Source organism: Vipera berus, assembly GCF_964194415.1.
Source record: "Vipera berus genome assembly, chromosome: 3".
In the NCBI taxonomy this organism is placed as follows: Eukaryota; Metazoa; Chordata; class Lepidosauria; order Squamata; family Viperidae; genus Vipera; species Vipera berus.
The window spans coordinates 189,839,501-189,862,905 of record NC_138204.1 but is presented as its reverse complement, the minus strand read 5'-3'; the positions used below and the strand labels follow the sequence as shown (position 1 = coordinate 189,862,905).

The window sequence follows — 23,405 nt, the reverse complement described above, 5'->3', positions numbered from 1 at the left end:
GTATCTGTATAAATGTTGAAATCCACAGATATTGGTGAACATCCTCATTTCATTTAAATCATGTAGGGTGGATTTGCATTTGTACAGATGCATATGTAACAAAACCATCTCTTGGAAGCTACCATGACTTGACTGTGGTGGGAAATCTAATATATCTGGAAATCTTCAGCTGGAGAACCCTGCTTTAGTTACAAATATACTAATACCAGAGCTATGCAATGTTTCTATATGTTAGCGAATTAAGTCTTTACTTTAAAAAAAATGCTTCAATTTATTTGCATGAGCATAATTTGCATTTTCTTAAAGAAGTTACCCTTTTCTTTTAGTCTGACTAAGAATAGAATAGAATTCTTCACTGGTCAAGTGTGATTGGACACACAAGGAATTTGTCTCCAATGCATAAGCTTTCAGTGTACATACAAGGAACAACTGATAAATCATGATCAAGCTGTATATCAAGCTGTAGAGCAGGGGTCTTCAAACTTGGCCCTTTTATGACTTGTGGACTTCAGCTCCCAGAATTTCTCAGCCAGGCACATTGGCTGAGAAATTCTGGGAGTTGAAGTCCACAAGTCATAAAAGAGCCAAGTTTAAAGACCCCTATTGTACAGTACGGTGTTACCTAGTTTGGTAGAGCACCAGGGACCCTGCAGACTGTAGAGTATTTGATGTGGCCAATTAACTCTTCATTTTAAGTAAACTTTGTTTTTCCTTCAAGAATTTTACACTGGATGATACATTATAGAAGATACATGACTGTCATCAAAAACAGCTCTTCATTTTTTTCTCTTTCTCTCTCTCCTTTTGCATATTAAAAAAGAATTATGTAATGAGAAATTTTTGTGTCAAAAGTTTCTCCAACGTATGGAGCATCATGTTGGCGAAGAAGTAAGGAAAGGAATGAAATTTCTATTTTCTATAGGAGCACATCCCTTTCATAAGTGTGACACTGCTCTAAATGCCAAATGAATAAGTACTATAAATTTTAAAGTTTCTCTATCATGCTGATCTGGTTCTTAATGTTCTGTACCAGCCTGCTACCGGCCCTGCAGAAAAGGCAACCCCTTTACAAACGGCAAGAGGCTGGAATTACGTCTGCCAAATTTATTACTACAAAAACAAACAAGACACGAACCAAGATACAGGAGCTTTGAAACACTATCTGAGCGGTTGCTTTCAGCAAACCAGCCCTCCCCACACATTCCCTTTATAAAGAGTTCAGGGCGTGGCTTCTCTCCTTCCGAGAAGCCCCATTGCCTTCCTCTGTTTACTCCTACTTGACTTCCTCCTGCGTCAGGCGTCCTTGAACAGGGCCAGCTGTGGGTCATCTTCATCCACACTGTCAGGCTCACACAGCTGGGTCTCCATGGTGACCAAGTGGGAGGGGCCTGCCTGAGGGCTATCATCAGCAAGATCTTCAACCCCCTCAGCAAGGTCTTCAACACCCCCCTCCTCCTCTGAGTCGTCCGACCCAACTGCCGAACCCACAGGCTGACCCTGAATCACAACACTTAATCATACTAAGACATGCAGGATTTTTAAAGATAATGTATTAACATCTAATATTTCTCTGACTTGAATATTCATTCTATATAGGCCACTGTCTCCACGCGCTCATCATGGCAGTAGGAATACCTGTGTTTTTGCTCCAGTGTTGTATAGAAGTACAGTTCGTCCCATGGCTGCTGCACTTGGTATGCAAAAGAAAAATGAAGGGATCACATTGCTGAGGCCATGAGCCAAGAACTCCTGAAAAAGTTTTTTTAAAAAATAAGGAAGAGGCTAGACCAAAGGCCCATAGAATCAAATACCCTCAACTGAAGTCCACTTGCCTTCCCATTTCTTATACCACTGTCCCCAAATAAATGCATCCTGAAGGCAAATTTTAAGGCTATTTTTTACCTGGTTATCATCCACAGAGTAATTAAATCTTTTAGCAGAGTCATGGGCCAGAGCTAGAGATGCCACATAACCAACTAATGCAACTCCAAAAGCCTCTGTCACTACTTCAGGGAGGATATTCAAAGGTGGAGACCTTGGTGCTGGTATGCTGTAAAAGAAAGGATACTTTTAGATGGCAGAAAATATCACACTGAAGAATGTGGTAAAGCTGCTGTGAATATTCCAGAGAAATCAGCTGTACTGTTCATTATTCTACTATTATGAGTATCATTAGAACCTGCAAAGGCCCATGCATTATAGGTACTGCATTTTTGTTGCTGTTCTGTTTCATCGTGTCCAATTCACAAAGACTGACTGAATCTATTTATCAATTATGTGCTCAGTTCTGTGCTCTTAAAAACTGTTAAACTGTTCCTAAATTAGCAGAAGGCTAAGAGCATGACCTGGATTATGCAGTTTAAATGTTAGCTCAGGCACAGTTTAATTTCTTGATAACTGTGTGCAAGTCTCAATCTCAATTGCCACCATGTTTTTTTGTAATTTTAGAATAATTTAACTGGCCTACTTTGCAGCTTGCTTTCTTGTTGATTGATTAGTTTTGCTCTGTTTCATTGGCATCTCCATAGTGATTGTTTGTGAAAGAATTATTCCATTAGTACAGATAATCCTCAACTTACAATGGATCATTTAGTGACCATTCGAAGTTACAGTGGCACTGAAAAAAGTGACTTATGACCGTTTTTCACATTTACGACTGTTACAGCATCTCCGTGGTCATATGACCAAAATTCAGACACTCAGTAACTGACTCACATTTATGTGATCTTCTTTTGCGGTCTTCTGACAAGCAAAGTCAATGGGGAAACCAGATTCACTCAACAACCATATTACTAACCTAACAACTGCAGTGATTCACTTAACAACTGTGTCAAGCCCCTCGGGCTCGACATGCTCACCGGGAGGGAGTTCCGGTCGCCGCCCGCAGCCCGCAGCCACAGCCGCAGCCACGTCCGACAGCTGCTCGGCTCCTAACAGTTGATCCGCGGCCGAAGAAAGCTCCGGCCACAACGTTCCGATCAGCTGCTCGGCGGCTGCTGACGATCCCGGGCGTCACCACCGTGGCCGCGCCTGCTCCCCCGGCTGATCGGCGGCCGGCTCGAGCAGCTGTTCGGCGGCTAACGGGAACCCCGGCCGTCAACGCCCGGGCCGCCCCTGCTCCCACAGCTGAGCGGCGGCCGGCTCGACCAGCTGCTCGGCGGCTAACGAGGACCCCGGCCGTCAACACCCGGGCCGCGCCTGCTCACACGGCTGATCGGCGGCCGGCTCGACCAGCTGATCGGCGGCTAACGAGGACCCCGGGCGTCAACACCAAGGCCGCGCCTGCTCGCACGGCTGATCGGCGGCCGGCAGCGGGCCTCGTCACACATGGGGAAGCCGCGCCAGCCGTAACAGCTGTGCGGCGGCCTGAAACGGGTGTGAGCCAAAACACCAGGTTGGTGGAGGGGAGCACGTTAGGGATTCCAGGGGGTGAGAGGGGGGGATATTGTACTTACACCTTCCTGCGCGCAGTATGGACTTCGGCGCCAGAGGCGGAAGCGGGGCGTGGGGCGACAGGATAGAGGGGTGGAGTTTTACGCAGATGCTGGTCTGCGTGGAGGAGGGTGGGGCTGACGGGTGGGGCTGACGGGTGGGGCTATTACTCAATTAGTAAAGACATTTAAAAGAAGCGTTGGGACGAGTGGTTCCCAACGCTGACTTTATTAATGTTTAGAGATCCTGCTATTAAAGGTACTCTTTCCAGTCATCCGTACTCCGTCGTGGTTCTTCCTGAGTGCTTGCTTCCCCGGCGAAGACGTGGAGTTGACAAACTGTGGCAAGAGAGATTGTAAAATAGGGCAAAACTCACTTAACAAATGTCTCACTTCGCAACATAAATTTTGGGCTCAATTATGCTTGTAAATCAAGGACTAACTCTATGCATCGTTACAGTAAGGAATCCAGGAACAAAGTTTATTAATAGTTTTATTGTTATGTATCATTTTCCTCTTGATAATGTCAGTGCTTACTTAACTTGGGACCTGAAACTCCAACCCATTTTCTATTCTGAAATCAGAATTCAAACATTTTAGATATATAACAGGTCTAAAAACTGATGAAGATTTGCCACTGGCTAAGGTCCAAAGAGAAATAAATATTTATACTTATGCTTCTCAAAACAGAAGTCCACATGACACATAACTTATTTTAGGAATCTATGTTTGGTGAAGGAAAGGGGCTGAAAAAAAAGCAAATATCAATACAATTGTAAATAGCTATGACTTATTGATTTTTCTTATTCTTATTGATCTTACTTAACCTGACTTCCAAACTTGTTGGAATTATTGATCTTATATAATCTCCCTATTATAGTTTTAAAGCTATTTGCAGCACTTCAAAACTATATAGCCATTTGTATGTTTGCACAGAAAAATGTCTCATTTAACCTGAAGTACTCTTGAAAACTATTTTCTTTCAGGTTTGGATTGAACCAAATGGGCAGAGGAATTAGGTCAGGTTCTTTTCCGAAACATTAAATTCTAAAGTTATGAGGGTTCTCCCATTAGTTTGAAGTTAGATTTTACCATTTTAAAAAAATATGGGTGGTTGATATCATGTTTGTATGCCTTCTTTCTCAAAGTTATCATATTAACTAATGGGTTCATGTAAAGCCTTTGAAAGAGATACTTTAAAAAAGTGAACTAATATATGAGCACAGCACTCCTGTTCATAATAATTGGAGAACCCACAACTGCTGCAAACTGGTTGCATGGGAGTACACATATATGCAACAGGGCACGTCTGCTGGGACTGCTAGTAAATAAAGTGGCTGGGAGGACATGTATAGGCAGTCTTCGGCTTACAACCACAATTCAGCCCCAAATTCCTGTTGCTAAGCAAAACAGTTGTCACGTGAGGTTTGCCCCATTTTGCAACCTTTATCGCCACAGTGGTTAAGTGAATCTGACTTCCCCATTGAATTTCCTAGTCTGAAGGCCGCAAAAAGTGATCACAAGGTCGTACATTTGAAAAACGGTCATAAATCACTTTTTTCAGTGCCACTGTAACTGTGAACAGTCACTAAATGAATGAATGATTGTAACTTCAGGACTACCTGAAATAAAGTGGGCAAGCAAGCCATGCAAAGGACACAATGTTTTTAAGAAACCAAAGCTTTAACTCGCCTCTTTCAAATGCTGCGCACAACTTTTAATAAAAATTGTATTCTTACCTTATTCACTGACAATTATTCTCAAATTTAAAGTGTCTTTTAACAAAACCTAAATGTGGGTGCTGGAAAAACAAAATGTTCTGATAAATCCAATCCCTTGTCCAGTTATGTTTTTCTCCTTTCAAAAAACATTCCTGCCTCCACAAAGTCCAATGAAAGGAAATATATTTATAGTAATTCCTGATTATTTCAATGCATTTCAGGTCCTGGGGATGTGTGGGGGCAGAGAACACTGCACAGCCTTCAACTTTTCCCAACACTGAAATAAATTACTGTGAAAGTAGCAGGGAGGCACAAGAAGTAGATCTAAATGTCAAATTTCTCCATTCAAGATTAAGCCCTATCTGTAACCCAAGAGAGAATAGTCCATAAGTGAAAAACAAAGGGTAGATTATTTTATTATTGAATGTATAAATTTAAAAGCATTTGATTTATCCCTTTGAAAACTCTATGTATTTGGGGCCACAACAGTACTAATTACAGAAAGTTCACTCTAAGAGATGCAGAAAACATTTACCAATAGTGATATGTTATTAAAAAATAGAATTATTAGGTACCAGATTCTGATTTAATTTCTTCTTCTGAGATGTTGCTATCATTTGTATTAATGCAAACTGTGTACTTCTATTTTCATTCTTCAACTGTTTTGTTGCTTAGTTCACATTAACAACTAAGGACTATAAAATCTGGGTAAGAAAAAACTACATTTCTATATGTAGACACATATACATAAACACAAAAGCTTATTTATAGAAGACACATTACCCTTTTGGGATATGTCCCACAACTTCCAGGCCAAAACTATGCTCCATGTCAACAGAATAGCAGATGAAAGATGTAGCAATTACCTATTGTCAAGCAACAATAAAGATTGATTGGAAACAAGATTATATTTTTTAAAAAATATAAGAAGTAGCGTAACTGTTTTTCTACTTTCTTAGAAATATGGATTAAGACCAATTATACAGCCAACTATGAGATGGATCATAGTTGAGTACCATAATTATCGACTCAGGTTATGATGCCCTCATCTGTTGGGTTTAGGCGAGACATAAAGGAATCTTTTTTGATCCAAAGACCACATAGCTTCTTGGAAAATACATTGGGAGCCTTGTGGCCAATGCTTCCTTCTGTGACATGCCTTAATATATTTTAGAATTCCAAAGGTGTTTTCTCCACACTCATCAGGATTTTATATCCTAACTCATATTATTCAAGAGAGTCCCTAGCCTTCCCAAGACACTTTCTAGAGTCCCGGTAGCTGTGGGACCAGAAAAAAAAGGTAGGAGTCATATAATCGTAGTGTATTCGTCCTTTCTAAGTATGTAAAAGTCCCAGGAAAGGACATGGTAAAATGTCTTCATAGGCTGAAATGGCAGGGCTTTTTTTGTCATAGAACGCTCAGAACGGAGTTCCGGCACCTTTTTTGGATGGAACCTTGTAGGGTAGGCAAGGCGGGTTGTATGACGTGTGTGAGTTCCGGCACCTTTTTCTTTTACAAAAAAAGCACTGTGAAAAGCACTGTATAGGGTCTCCTGCCTGAGCAGGAGGTTGGACTAGATGACCTCAAAGGTCCCCTTCCAACATTATTATTATTATTATTGTTGTTGTTGTTGTTGTTGTTGTTGTTGTTGTTGTTGTTGTTATTATTATTATTATTATTATTATTATTATTATTATTATTATTATTATTATTATTATTCCTAGACTAGCCTGCCTAACAATGGTGATTTGGCATTAAATTTATACATCTTTACATTGGAGCCACAGTATATATTGATTTAAATGTAGCTAGCTCATCTGACATTTTTATGAGAAACAAATTGGGGCATTCTTCAAATTAATTATCCTACCTTATATATCACAACATTGCCTGACAGTCACTAATGGGCACAAACAATATTGATTAAATCTTTATTATCATTTTCTTTCAGAAGCATATAATGTTTTCTCAGACGTTTTATGAGAAACACTATACAAATCTTGTGGCAGTGGACTTTGAGGTATGCTGCTTATCAATATCATTTTGTTTATTTGATTATTACAGGGAGAAGGAAAAGATTTTTTTTAAAACAAGTCAAGCTTTCTAAAATTATTTATTTACGGTGCTTCCTGGAAATTTTAATATTTAATTATCCTATATCATGATATATTATATTATAAAATAAAATTGTAGCTTGCTCGTGAATTTGTTAGATTTTTGTCATGCCTTTCCTTTTAGAAATGATACATAGCATAGCACTCCTTCCTTTCTTCCTGCAACAGTGCCCTGTGGAGTACCTTCACGTATGTCTGTGTGCATATAAGTGTGTGGGTCATCCTGGCAGTTGCCATGACTAAGGATAGAGTCTAATTCAGAGGTCTTCAAACTTGGCCGTTTTATGACTTGTGGACTAAAACTCCCAGAATTCCTCAGCCAGCGTGCCTGACTGAGGAACTCTGGGAGTTGAAATCCACAAGTCATAAAAGGGCCAAGTTTGAAGATCAATATTCTAACTGCTTTATAGCAGATTTATCATAACATCATTACAACGCTAAATATTTGTTTCATGAAATAAGCAGAAGGTGCCAACAACTGTAGCAAATTATTAAAAAGTTATACTTACCAGAACCAAATCAATAGGAAGCACCATTTTAATTTTCTTCTTAAATTTTTCATTTAGCTCTTTAACAAGAACTAGTACGGCAATACTAGATATAGACAATAGCACAGTTTCCAGCTGAATGGATCTGAAGTTTTCAAAAATGTAGGCATAAATCTATATGAAAGGAAAGATCATACCCTATAAATAAGCAATAGTCAAAGATACATTCAGATATGGAGAAGTTATTGATACTGACACCTAATCCTGAATATTATAAATTGGATCCAGTTATGCCCTCCATAAATAATAGAGGTGTTTTTTTCCTGAAGAGATGCATGTCCAGTTCAAATCTTTATTAGAGAAAAGAGAAGGGCTTAATTTCTGCTAAATATTTCATCTTTCCTGTAATTTCCAGGGGTGTTCTTAATCTTCTGGAATACAGTATGAATCTTTAATATTGGCTTTATACACCTACAGAGGTCTAGATCAGAGGTCCCCAACCTTTTGGGCATCAGGGACCTATGGATGGGGTTTCCTTATTTGTGCGGCCCAGTTGGTGGCATGTCGTGACCCGGCACTGGTCCATGGACTGGGGGTTGGGGACCTCTGGTCTAGATGAACACAAATATATACTATTTAATATGTAAAAGACATAAGGTAGACAACTGACGTGGCAAGTTGAGTTAACTATGCTTGTAACAGTTTCCAAAATTAATATTAATTTTAAAAACATCAATAATTATAGCATGGAATATCACTACCTATACCCAATGAGCTACAGAAGAATCTGCCATTAATGGCAGAGAAACAAATCAAGGCTTAGTTTAAGAAAGGCAGCAATATCAAGCTCTAAAGCTCACCTTCAATACACACAAAAATAGGGTCTAAGGTTCTCCAAGGAAAGGCAACAGCTCTATGGGAATTCAGAACAAAATAGAATAACAGAGTTCGAAGGGACCTTGGAGGTCTAGCCCAACCCATTGCTCAAGCAGAAGACACTATATCAAGGGTCTTCAAACTTGGCCCTTTTATGACTCGTGGACTTCAACTCCCAGAATTCCTCAGCCAGCGTGCCTGGCTGAGGGATTCTGGGAGTTGAAGTCCACGAGTCATAAAAGGGCCAAGTTTGAAGACCCCTGCACTATATCATTCCAGACTGTAAAATGAACCTAAACAGAGTCCTAATGATAATTCCAGTGAAGATGACGTCTACCAACAAAAAGGTAATTTGGTGGCTTGCAGATTGCTGTGAACTCTGCCATCAAGCTTTACTGCTTATTCTTCTTATTAGCCATTGCCCTTGCCCAACAACACGAAGAAACTGAGACTGCCATTTCTAGTTTTCCAGAACTGAAAAATCACTTTCTCAGCCCATGTAAGTTGTTGTAGGGAATTTTGGACTTTTCAGCAAAAATGCAATAAGACCCTTGAGGAAAACACTTGGTGAAATCAAAGGATAGCAAAGTTCTTCTATATTCTTTGTTGACATTTAATTAAATCATAATCAATTCAACAGATCATCACAGCAACACAAAAAGAATCACCTGTTGCTTAGGTAATATTTTCAAAACTAATGTAGACATTCATCCAATCATCAAAGAAAAGCAAATTCATCTCAGGACCTCAAATCAAAATTTATTTTCAGAATGGAAAGCCCAAACACTTTTTCTTATGAGATTCAGGATAAACAATGGGTCATGAACATGGTAAGACTGAGCTGGCAGAGTACACCCCCAACAGATATGCACATTAGGGCTCCAACAATTGTATAATTCAGCCATTCATTAAATAGTGCATGCTAAGACTTTTTGGCATGCTAAATGACTCCATAGAGTTAGCATGCCAAAAAGTATAACTGCAAAGAAAAGCAATTAAGGTTGAAACTCTAAATGGGTGCAGCAATCAAAGCAAACAGGTTTATTCAAAAGATTGGAACCTATGCTAACAAATCCAATTTTACAGGCAAAAAGGCCCCATTAAATTGCCAAAAAGTGTTTTTCTCCAACGTTTGGCAGCCAAACACAACACTAATTCAGAACGAAATTGCTTTACAAACATAATTTAAATCTAAGTCTTGAATCATCTAATTCAGAAACTTGTTCATAAGAAAAATAAGAGTTCGGGTCCTAAATATGAACATTCACTTTTAAAGAATTATTTATATATGTTTAGCTTCTTATTTTCAGAAAATATGCTACACAGCATTTCAGCTGTCAAGTGGAATCCTGCCATGCCTTGTCTTGAAAAAGCTGGTTTGGAAGCTGCATACTTTCTTTTTAATATTGCATATCTCCACATTCTCCATAGCGAAGTAGAGCTGGAAACAGGAACTTTAAAAAATGGATGTGACACGATCCTTTCCCATGTAAGTGTGATATCTGTCTGGAATGAGCTCATATTTTTCTGTGTGTGTGCGTGCGTGTGTGTGTGTGTGTGTGTGTGTGTGTATTGTTGTTAGTTGCGAAGTCGTGTCCGACCCATCGCGACCCCATGGACAACCTTCCTCCAGGCCTTCCTGTCCTCTACCATCTTCTGGAGTCCATTTAAGCTCATGCCTACTGCTTCAGTGACTCCATCCAGCCACCTCATTGTCTGTGGTCCCTTTCTTCTCTTGCCCTCAACCTTTCCCAGCATTAGGCTCTTCTCCGGTGAATCCTTCTTTCTCATTAGGTGGCCAAAGAATTTTAGTTTCAACTTCAGGGTTGATCACCTCTAGGACTGACCGGTTTGATCGCAGTCTTCTCCAGCCATAATGTTGTCTCTACTCCTTTGGAGACATCTAGTCTGCCATAATCCATACAAAAAGCTCCAATGACTCTTACTTCTCTTCAATATATGTACAATAATACTTTCAGTACATGAGCCAAAATTGAGAATGACACCTCTGTATATGCCTCTTTATCTCTTTCTAGCTTTTCACTTTCCACAGTTGCTATATATTTAATGGAGAGCCACAGCTAGAGAATAACTTTTTCTGCAGAAATTTCTAGATCCAATCCCAACATGCATAGGTATTTCTAGTCTCAGATCGTAGAGAGTTAACAATATAGTTAATGTCAGCTATAACAGTCTCAGTACATAACAATTTACTTGGTGGTGCAACAAAAAAGCAACACAGAGTCATAGGATACTTCTGAATCTGTAGCACACAGAAAGAACCATAGTAGAAGCACCAACCTCATCAGACAAAATACATATTAAAGAGATGTTTTATTTAGGCTTGTGGTTAAACCACTTTGCAATTTTATATAAATCTGTGATGTTTAATCACAAGGGGTCTCCAGAATAGGTTGGTTCTCTCCATATACATTTCATGGTTCATGTTGAATTATGATCTTATTATATATAAAACAAAATGTTTATTGGCTTGTTTTCTTTATGGCTCTTTATCCCCATTTCATTCACAATAATAATTCTTTCTTTGAAATCCAAGAACATTTAAGCCAAAAGAAAAAAAGTGAAGATTGTAGAAGAAAGTAAAGAAAAGCAACATGCTGTAATTATGTTGGATTAAAAGAAAAGTGGATTAAAAGAAAATAAAAACTGAGCAGAATAGGGAAGTATTTGTCAAATTTCTCTTTAGTAACTCAGCTGTTAAGTGAATCTGTTTTCCCCATTGACTTTGCTTGTCAGAACATCTCAGAAGGGGATCACATGATCTTGGGACACAGCAATGGTCATAAATATGAACCAGTTGCTAAAATCTGAATATTGATCATGTGATTATGGGAATGCTGTAAAGGTTGTAACTGTGAAAAATGGTCATAATTTACTTTGTAACTTTGAACGGTCAATAAATTAACTGTTGTAAATCGAGGACTACTTGTACTGGCCCCACTCCCATGCAGCACATGAAATTTTGCCCTGCTTTTGAACAGCCTCTTTAAAAGGGAAATAACTTTTCTAATAAAAATAAAGACTCTACTTTTGGCCAATATATTAAATATTAAATGCCACATAAAAAATCTACATTTTAAAAGCATGATTTTTGTGCCATTAAAAAAGCAAAAAATAGGGTTTCCGGTTTGCGTGTGCAGTGCTGGCGGATGTTCCGGGAGAAGCTCTCACCCAGCTGTCCGGTCTTCCTCCCTCGGAGGACCCTGCAAACGATTAAAAGTCACCCTGGAGGGGCGACCACCGTGAGGAGGCTCTCTCTTCGATCACGGAAGGGCGGCAGCCCTCTGTTTGATCCGGAGTTACTCCTCTGGCCCAAAGAAGAAGAGATCGGCCATGTTAAGCTGTTCCCTGCCGAAAGCCAAAATCACTACCAAGCACAACAAAGCAATCTGGAGGATTTGGGTAAGACCTTACCCTTCTTACTTCCCTAATTACTTTCCTGTGGGAGTTTCTTGAAAATCTTTTTCCCCCTTCTTGAAAGATCGGTGACTGCTTACTTGGGGATTTACAACCTTAAATCCTCAAAAGAAATCAAATGACTAAGCTAAATAACTAAGCAACCTTATTTGTACCTCTGAAATTTTTGGGCCACTAAAAAGTTTTTATTGCTTATTTTTACGGGGACCTACTACCCTATTTACTACTAAAATGAATTAATTGGATAAAAGACTTATATTATATTAGTCTGCAAAAAGACTGTACATGCTATTAAGGACATCTTGTGGTGAAACCCGGTATAGCAAGTAAACCTTTTTTTTTTTTACTCTGAGATTTGGCTCTAACAGATTTGTCCTTGACATTATCTTTAAAGATAAAAATTGGGAACACCTGGCACTGAAAACAACTTTTAGGAATAGTGGAGGTGGACATTTATTGACTTTTATTAAAATAGCCTCCACTAAAGGCCTATCTGTAAAATACGAAAGAAATGGAAGAATATATTCCACCACTTGACTATATACTAATACTTGATACAATTTTGGCAATGACTACAGAAATAAAAGCCAGACTTAAAGACAAATCTGACAACACAAACTCACCAAATGAGACTCTTATTTCAACTGATGAACTGACAATCCAAAAAACGAACAGAGGATGAGGAATTTAACAACAAAACAGGGGACTTTAAAGTACAAGTACAATCTACTGGGAGCCTTGATGCCCAAACATTGATTTCAACTATAAAACCTACAATCCAACAAGCAACAGAAGCTGAAGAAAGCAATACTAAGATGGAGGATGCCAAAGGCCTTCAAATACAGTACACCAAGACTTCAACCAAATAAACAATAACTACAACACCAGACATGACCTCTTACTTCGTTCATTTCACCGGGACCTGAAGACCTGGCTCTTTGAGCTTTCTGGCCCAGGCTGAGTTTTTAATTGGGTTTTTATATTTTTTCAGGGATCAAATGTAATCATTTTTAATCGTTTTTAATTTTTGTATTGTATTGATGTTTTTAAACACCTTGTAAACCGCCCTGAGTCCTACGGGAAAAGGGCGGTATATAAATCTAATAAACTTAAACTTAAATTTAAACTTACTTAAGCCAAATGGATTTGAAAGAAGAAGACCAGATTGAATTAATGACAACTGCACTACCCCAAACATGGTGATTGGATTTACTGGAACAAAAATTTAATGACTATAAAGGGGTCACTCTCTATGAAAAATTGATAACTGGTTGGTCTCCCTGGATTCAAACAACATGTGTAGGAAGAAAGGGAGACACATTTGAAAAGTTAAAGGCAATGAAATGGAAGCCTACCTGGCACAAGAAGAAAGCTAGAATTAGATTTAAGGGGGGGAAATGAACTTTTCTTCTTTTTCTGTTGTAAGTGTTGGGACTTGCAATAATAAAGCTTAATTTTTTCTCTCAACGGGCCAAGGAGAACTGTTAAAAGATATAAACTGAGTCTATATTTAGGATCTAGATTTTTAAGGGAATGAAAATTAGCTACAAACAATAAAACAGGGCTCTTCAAACTTGGCCCTTTTATGACTTCTGGACTTCAACTCCCAGAATTCCTCAGCCAGCGTGCCTGGCTGAGGAATTCTGGGAGTTGAAGTCCAGAAGTCATAAAAGGGCCAAGTTTGAAGACCCCTGCAATAAAACATACTTTGTTAACTATAGATGAATTGTAAGGATGACAAATAGAATATGTATGTATTTCAGACATGATAATTACTATACAATGAAATAGATTAGCTATCAGATCATAACTTTGAATTATATTATAAAATTTGCAATGATATAATATATTTTAAAAATTGATGAACTACTAAGATGATAAAGAGAATATATTTGTTGTAATGATAGAGCTAAAAGTTTTTCGTAATGGGCTAAGGGGAATCTTTAAAAGATACATATTGATTTTATACTTAACTTTTAGACCTTTAAAGGACACAAAAGTTAGCTCTTAGAATTAACTTATATTACAGAATTTGGAAGGAGACAACAAAAGATATTTTTTCAATAATTGGTGAACTATTAAGGTTAAATAGAATAAATTTGTATAACATAAGAATGCACTGAAATGAACAATATATGTATTTTAGACTGGATAACTACTATATAATGAAATGGGGGAAATGGGGGCTACCCGAAAATCAAGTTTTCTTTTATATATTATAAGCTAGTTTGGAATATCTTATTCCAATTAGGTAAAACTTTAAAACAGGACATGGATATGTATATGTGAAAATATATTCAAAATTATTCTGATTATGTTACAATTAGAAATGTATTAATTTGATTAATTTGACTATGTTATCATAACTAAGGGAATTGGAGAGGGAATTCTTGTTGATGTAACTTGACCTACCTACAAATAACTGTTATTTACTACTGTTTACTTTTAACAACCCAACCACCGTATTGCTTCATAAATACCTGGATGTAAAACTAAAAAATCAATAAAACTTCTATTTAAAAAAAAGCAAAAAATGGAACACTTTTTTTAATCCTTTGCTACTATTTTTTTAAATGACTTAAGATAGAGTTAGACAGAACAATCATTGTCCAACAAATTTAACTTCTATAAACTCTGGATTCTTCTAGTATTGGGGGGGGGCTGTCAGTGACAAGATCAGTTATACAAAAAAGCTTCATAAAAGATATTTTATCCATTGTGAGTATTTTTTTCCCTCTGTAGAGAAGCAGTCTAATTATATTGGATGTGTAACAGGTCCTGCCTATAATTCAAACATACCAGCTTCCAACAGCTCTGAGGCCTCATGAACTGTATATGCACCTGAGAATACATCCTAAATATTCATTGTTTGTGGAAGATGGAGTATGGAAAGGATTTTTGAATGTAGAAAATCTGTAAACTACTAAAGAGATATTTCTACATTTCAGTGGTTAGTCTCCTGGTTTCTGCGTAGAGTAAAAATTTGCTAGTAAACCAAAATACACTTTGCTTGTCTGCTCTGATAAGACTTCAGTAATATCCACACTGCTTCTTCCTGTCTCTGTAAACTGAATAAAAAGGGTAAAAATGGAATCTATGTGACCCTGCTTGATTTGATCAGATTCTGGAACCCATACACATATCTACAGCATGATTTTCTTTATAGTAGTACAGTATTTCAAGTAATAAATATGAATACAGTAGAAAACACAAACAGGCTGAAACTATTTCATGAGATAAAATGACAAGAAATATTCAAAATACAAACTTCTATTATGGAGATGAAGCATATAGATAAGGATTTTTCATCTTTCTGAGTTGGGGATATATTTAGAATTTTGAGTGAATGTTATTGTTACCCTTATAAAAAGTTGTCAAAGTAGACATGACTGGTCATAAATGTACCAGCTCAAAAGGCAAACAAGACACTGGGCCATTATTTTATTTTCAAAGAATTCATTGGGATCTATGTGGGACCCAGAAATATGGTTGTAAAATTGAAATCATAATTGAGGCTGATTGTTTACCTTTGTAGCATGCTGGTTTTCTATTAATTTAATTTTTAAAAAATAAAAAAGGTTATGAAAGACACCAAGAAATAACTGATGGACATATTATCACCCCAGGGCATTTCACTGAGGTTATTTCCTGCATTTATTTCTTATTTATTATATTGTATACTTTTGTGTGCTGAACAAGAATAAAAATAACATTTTCAATATAAATGTAAATCAGTATCACCAGATGGCATTAACAATTTCCTTGTAGTTTTTATGATAGGTTGTTTACAAATATTAATGTTTTCTACTTCATACAACTACATAGTATCTTGAAGACTAGTCAGTAGAATAATAATAATAATAATAATGATTTAATTTCTATACCGCCCTTGTCCCGAAGGACTCAGGAATGTGGCTGTGCTTTAGAACTCATGTCAAGTTCCAGATAGCATCAGATAGTAAATCTAGAATTGCATCCAGAATTGACTCCAATTAGAGGTAACCAAGTCAGACCTGACCCAAGAGGTCACAATATTTAGAGCTTTTCCTGCAACTTTAATAAGCATGCAAATATGAGCAAAACAGCACAACAAACATTTATCAACATACTCACATAAAAGAATCCCAGAGGTCCTGAGATATAAGGCATTTTCAATCCCAGAAGATACTTCACTTGCGAAGTTACAACATGTGTAGCTGCCCCAGTTGTCATTGCACTTATCACTGGCTCTGTTAGCAAGCAGGTAGCACTGCCCAAGTGTAGCATAAACATTGCTACCTGAGAAACCAGAAATATAATATAGATTACAACCAAAGGCAGTTATTGATTCTAATGTAGGAAAGAGAAATGCTATCTTGCATTCTTTTTTAAAAAATAGTGAATGAGAAAGTTACATGAGCTAATTAGTTATTTCATTACTCATTGTACCCATGAATAACCTTTCAACCCATGTTAACGTTCATACATTTATTACAATGCTATCTCTCTTGTATTGCTAGTTTACCACCAGGAAATGTGCTGAGTTTAGTTATAATAACTGGCTGTAGCCACTTCTATTCATTGGCTTTAGATTATTCCAATGTACAAAGCTCTGTGGATAGGACAAATATTAAGCCACAGACGTCACACTGGATACACTTAAAAGTTACTATACAGGTAATCCTCAACTTACAACCAAAATAGACCTTCCTTTAGAACAAAAACTTTATTTACAGTTTGTGCACTGCACTATCTAGGCTATGATCAGCTAAAACATGATTTGTGGTGCAAGCCGCAGTTGATCAGTTTCACATAACAAGGTTAGCCATGAAAATGGTGTCCAAAGCAAATATCACCAGGGATTAGTGAATAGGATCCCTCTCCAATCACATGTGTTTAACAATTATCTTTTGCCGTGTTAAAAACTATGATGTGCTATCACCCTCTGGAGATCTCTGGAAGTTGTGCTGTAGCTGATGAAAAGAGAGTAAGATGAAAAGAAAAAGGCCCAAACTACTGAGAGATGAAAGACTGAATAAAACTGAAAAGAAATGAAGATTTCCCAGAATTCTGTACCCAGTGTAGGTCAATTCAAAAGCATGGCTTATCTCTCCATTGGATAAACAAAGATTAGAACAAAAAAGACCCAATTAGTTTTTGTGTTCTAACTCAGTGAGAATAAAATACGTTTTCCTTCTGATAGTATTTATCAGCAAGTAATGATAAGTCTTTTAAACACACCAGGAGCTAGTGTAGAAAAAAACCAGACAGCCAGTTCTACTGCTAATATATGTTCAACTTCTATTACAATAACATTTCATTCAGATACTACATTCAAAAGTGATTCAGTTGAATCTCATATTGAAAAACTGAGTTCCTCTAAAACCAATGTAGATGAGTCTACACAAATACATTTTTCCCCAAATCAGTTCTAAATGTTTCATAATTCAATAAATGATTTGAGTTGAATGTTGTCTAATTTGCAAAACCTATAATTGACCAGAAAGAAAGCATATGAGCAGAAACTTCTCAAAGTCATTTAATATGTTATACAATTTCTATAAAAATTGTTTTCATTACAAAACTGGAAATTAACAGTTCACTAATTTGCTATAGATTCTTAAAGATAAACATGCAACATTCAGCAACACAAATTATTCTTCATCTTTCACATATTCACATTTTTAAAAGACTGAACCTGTACCAGGAAAATGGAAGAAGCATAATTATCATTTCCAGATATAAGAGCATATGTGCAACTGATTGTTTGAGCTTATTTATAAATGATATAAGCAAAGTCACTAGAATTATTGAGATGATTGACTTTTTATGAAACTGTGCATAGTAGTTGTGGAACATCCAGCTATACCCTATGCTAACGTTTGCTATGCAAGGTGAAGGAGAAGATGGCTTCTCCATTCATTTCATGTACAAAGGTAATCCAAATTAACACTGCTGATACAGCAGTTCTTCTGAAACAGTCACCCCACTGGTGGGTTATAAATCATGCTAAGCCAGAAAATTGTCTTAAAAGTATGCAGAGCTGAGGCATTTGGGATATTGAGAATTACAGCTTCCATCATACCTCATCATTGGCTGTCCTTCCTAAGAATGGCAGAGTTATAATTTATTAACCTCTGGAATGCATACATTATCTACTCTCACCAAGCAGACTTTGTTCAGTGTTGTGAAACCCTAGATATTGTGATTTGTGTGCCATTTTTATATTAATTGTATTAAGTGAAATAAGTACATTTCAACCTACATTACAAACCATGATTAAATAATGTCTTAATATGTGAAATATAATCCCAAATCATGTGGAAATACATCCTTCTCCGTTGGCTTGCTTTTCCTGGAAACTATTTTAGTGAAAGAATTGATTTTCTAGTTATAAAATTAGCTATTGTGAAAAACCTACTTGAATCAGCCCTCCTAGCAGTGAAACTGCTGCAGCAACTCCAATCCTTTGCATCTCAAACTCAGATAAGCCCAATACTTCAGATGTATTGTCTGAAGTGAAATTGGTGTTTATGGGAGGAACAAGACGCTCGACAGCATTTGCAGAAATCAAGGAGGTCAGAGCAAAGGTTCCTGCGAAAGAAGAAAGAGGATTTGGTTTTCATTTGTTTAATCCCTATCAGATGACTCTAAATTGCTTAGGAAGAAAGACATACTTTACAACTAAACAATGATTCAGTTTGCTTGGTTTGGACATGACATGTTGTGTGAGCCCAATCTTTGCATTTAAATATGGCTTATTATGATGTTTGATCTTTCTCATTTATAGCACATTTAACAACATCATGGTTAAATAAACCATAGCTGTAGGATTCCAGTCTATGTCCAACTAATTCTAATTTTAACATGAATTCTTTGAACATGTTATGTTTTATAAACATTTTGAACTTCCAAAAGTTGTGAGATATGGTGATATTGATTAACCGATTGACTGAATTCTAATTGTCAGTATGCCATAGCTATACCAGATACCCTAAGCACTAAGTCTTCCAGCGTATTTTTCTTTCCAGTATCAGAACTGACACCAGCCAGAGCATAGAACAATTCAAAGAAGTAGGGCAAGATCAGAAGATGTGGAGAGACCAGGCCCAGAGAATCGCCAAGTCAGACATGACTGAATGGATATCATCATCATCACCATCATCAAGTTGGAAAGGACCTTGGAGATCATCTAGTCCAACCCTCTGCTCAGGCAGGAAACCCTATACCAGGGGTGTCAAACTGCCGGCCCGCAGGCCAGACACGTTGCAACAAACCCGCGCCCACCCCATTGCCGGCAATGGGGAAAAAGCTCTGATACATCACGTGACGTCGCAAGTTTGACATGTCTACCCTATACCATTTCAGACAAATGGCTGTCCAGTCTCTTCTTAAAAACTTCCAGTGTTGGAGCATTCACTGCTTCTGGAGGCAGGTTGTTCCCCTGATTAATTGTTCTAACTGTCAGGGAATTTCTCCTTAGTTCTAGGTTGCTTCTCTCTTTGATTAGTTTACATCTGTTGCTTCTTGTCCTGCCTTCAGGTGCTTTGGAGAATAGCATGATCATCATTTTGCTTTCTGCAAACATCACCTTTATATGGTTCCTCTTGCCATGAGCATTCATTTCCACATTGATAACTCCATTGTACATTATACAAATTCTAGGCAACAAGCTGTTCACTGTTTTTTGTATGTACATGAGTCATATGACTGCATATACATGCAATCCTTGCGCTGAAGCTTGTCTAATATTTTTTTAAATATTTGCAGGGATAGTTTAATGTCCAGCAGTGATCTAGACTGCATAAATGTTAGCATAAAATAAGGGGGAAAGAAATAGTTTAGAATAAGTAGAAACTGGTTCTTTGCACAAGAAATCAATTGCTCATTGTATGTATAAAAGAAACAGCATGCAATAGAAAAGACTTCTGTCTCAGTTTTTAAAGATTTCAGGCACACAGTACAAACCAAGGTGGATAAATAATTTAGCCTGCAAAACACACCTTTCCTTTTTCTATGGACTGAAATTGCATCCATCAGTCAGAGATGCAATGATGTCTTCCTACATGGCCCCTTCCTAATGGATGGGGCTATTAACTGCGCAATTTTTATAGCTTAGCCAACAAGTATGAAAATTATGAAAACTGGTACCCCTAGGAAAAAAAGTCATAGAAAGATTTAATTTAATTTGCATTTGCTATATTTAAAATCAAATATACTTAATATGGTCATTCTTTAAAGAGCCTTGGTGGAGCAGTGGGCTAATGCCTCCTTAAGTAACACCAGCTGCCTGCAATTAGTGCAGGTTCAAGTCCCACCAGGCTCAAGGTTGAGTCAGCCTTCCATCCTTCCGAGGTAGGTAAAATGAGGACCCAGATTGTTGGGGGCAATAAGCTGACTTTGTAATAATGCCACGGGGGGGGGGGGGCAAAAAGCCCTAATAAGCAGGCACATACATAGAATGAAGGCTATTGCTAAGCACATTGATTTGTGTTTTAGATTGTAAGCCGCCCTGAGTCTTCGGAGAAGGGCGGGATATAAATGGGATTAAAAAAAATTCCTTTTCTTTCCTTTCCTTCTGTCAAACTGTTACAATTTGGTAATTCTTAAAGATCTTGAGGAGTAAAGTCAAGGATTTTGAAGCCCCTGTACAGCCCTGAGGCCTTGGGCTATTCATCTCTGGTATATCTGAGACTTTTACAACAAACACATTCTTAAGGAACAAACAGATCACTTAAGAAAAGATAACAATTAATATTTATTTTAATATTTGCTTAACTGTTTTTTCACTACTGTATTCAGAATGTGCCTTTAAACAGAATTTCTTCATCTGGTGATTCTTATTTCATTTAAAGATAAACTAAATACTGTAACAGCAGAATAAATGCCTTTTTTAATGAAACTAATAGTGCATCATGTCCCAGATGGGCAATTTTTACACTTAAAATGAAATGACTACATAACATATATTCTGCTGACTCAACATTATCATCACTTCCAAGGAACTCACCGCAAAATCCAAATCCAGCCTGCCAGTAAGTGGCAAGAGAGCTTTAACAAAATGCTTTGGATACATCCCGATGCAAATTCTATGTATTTTGGATGGGATGTTGCTATCCTAGTAGACCACATGGCTCCCACAGAGTTGTTAAATGTAATGCTGAATGCACTTCTGGCATGTAGGCTATTTGCAAAGACCCACACAATTACTCAAAAGAAAACAACTGCTTCTCAGAAAACATAATAATAACCAAGGAGAATGTGCATATAGTTGAGCATTTCAGTCCCAAAGGGTTGGGCTTTGGGTGTGGTTCCATACAGTTCTGAATTTTAAGTGGAGAGACACCATCCCTAATATCAGAAAGACGCAACTCTTTACTTTCCTATATCAAGTTCAACCCATAGTGAATTATGGGAGACATGGCCCATACCCAGCTTCATTGTTTTCTGCAACTAAGACCAGATGGTTTCTTCTAGGAAATAAACCTGCTTCATATTCTAAAAAGTCAGTGTCTTTAATTATTAAGTTGAAGACTGTCATTGTTTCAGAATAAATGAAATGCAGAATAATACAACAAACCTAAATGATTCAGGCCTATTGGACTTCATTACATACTAAGATATCAAAAGGAAAGCAAGAAGTAAGATTGATGTATGCATTGTAAGCAAGAGAGTCACTCTCTAAGTAGGGCTGAGAAAAAGTGCAGCCTAAAACTTTGGCATCTACTGCTAATAGGGGGGGGTTGCCAAGGGTTGTGCCAGTTGCGGCCGTATCTGGACCGAGATGCCATACACACAGTCACTCATGCGCTTGTGACCTCCCGGATAGACTACTGCAATGCTCTCTACATGGGGCTGCCCTTGAGGACCACTCGGAGGCTTCAGCTGGTGCAGAATGCAGCCGCACGAGTTGCGATGGGGGTCTCCCGATACTCCCATGTAACGCCTCTTCTCCACGAGCTGCATTGGCTTCCAGTTGCCCTCCGGGTGAGATTCAAGGTGCTGGTGATGACCTATAAAGCCCTAAATGGCATGGGTCCAGATTATCTTAGGGAGCACCTGCTGCCAGCATCAACTTCCCACCGTCCTGTGCGCTCCCACAGGGAGGGCCTCCTCAGGGTCCCGCCGGTCAGGGAGTGCCGGCGGGCGATCCCCAGGGGGAGAGCATTCTCGGTGGGCGGGCCTGCCCTATGGAATCAACTGCCTGTGGAACTCCAGATCACCCCCGACCTTCACTCGTTTCACCAGGACCTAAAAACCTGGCTATTTGAGTTAGCCGGCCTGGACTGAGGGGTTTTAAGGTTTTAAATTTTAAATTTTAAACTCTTTGGGGGCTATTAATTTAATTTAATTTTAATTTGTACATTGCACTGTTTTAATTTGCCCTGTAAACCGCCCTGAGTCCCTCGGGAAAAGGGCGGTATATAAATCAAAACAAACAAACAAACAAATAAATAAATAAATAATATGTTGAGAGATGCTTTTGAGTTATATGGGACAACTTCCTAGGAAAGAAAAGAAAAAAGAGAGGGAGCTAAATTAGGGATGTCATGAACCTACCACAGACTTAATCATATAAAGTGCATAGCAATCCTCAACTACAGGAATTTTAAGAAGGAAATATAATTTTGGATATTTTAAACTTGTTTCACATACTCCCCCAAAATTTCATAAATAGGGAAAAGGAAAAAAGGGATGGAAGGAGGGAAAGAATGTTGATGTAAAGGAAGTACAGAGAGGCACAAAAAAAAATCCTTGTTTCTGGCATGTATTCTTTATCTTCTTTAAACTACAGTTTTGAATCCAACTCATTATGCATTGCTGAAATACAGGCTACATTTGCAGTCAATGAATTTGCAAGGGGTTCTTACTAAAGAATAGAAGCTGAATAGTACTAGGCAGCTTTCAGAGAAGGCAACCGGATATTATTCTCCCATGGAAGGAGTAAAAATTTATTTTTTTCTCTGTGTGCAGCACTATGATACAATTTGTTCTGCTTGATTTTGGCTTAGTGTGTGTATATATGTTGTGTGTATGCACGTGGTTCAACTCATACTGTAAGAAATATCATAAAATATAGAATAGAAAATAACATTAATAGAGTTAACAAAGACATAGGCTAAGTTTTTCAAAGTGAACCACTAGGACTTAGAAATAACTTACCGGGGGCAACATGATGACCCATCCCAAATATGGCATAAATAATAGCAGGAAAGAGTGATCCGTATAAACCAAACACTGGATGCACTGATGATAGAATAGCAAAAGCCAGCCCTGTAGAAAAGGTAAATTGGGAGAACAAGATATAATATAAACCACTAAGAAAATATAATAATAATAATAATAATAATAATAAT

At 37.7% G+C, this 23,405-nt stretch overlaps 1 protein-coding gene across 1 annotated transcript in view; it reads right to left on the bottom strand.

The window, feature by feature from the left end:
* The window catches only part of SLC26A7 (solute carrier family 26 member 7), a gene marked incomplete at both ends in the record, with an annotated part of 54,924 nt that overhangs the window by 20,513 nt on the left and 11,006 nt on the right, over nucleotides 1-23,405 (bottom strand). The window contains 7 exons of the mRNA XM_081325614.1: nucleotides 1,636-1,749; nucleotides 1,903-2,050; nucleotides 5,936-6,018; nucleotides 7,777-7,929; nucleotides 16,183-16,347; nucleotides 18,470-18,642; nucleotides 23,212-23,322. Of these exons, the coding sequence (XP_081181740.1) occupies nucleotides 1,636-1,749; nucleotides 1,903-2,050; nucleotides 5,936-6,018; nucleotides 7,777-7,929; nucleotides 16,183-16,347; nucleotides 18,470-18,642; nucleotides 23,212-23,322 (947 nt within the window). The remainder of the gene's footprint in view (nucleotides 1-1,635; nucleotides 1,750-1,902; nucleotides 2,051-5,935; nucleotides 6,019-7,776; nucleotides 7,930-16,182; nucleotides 16,348-18,469; nucleotides 18,643-23,211; nucleotides 23,323-23,405) is intronic.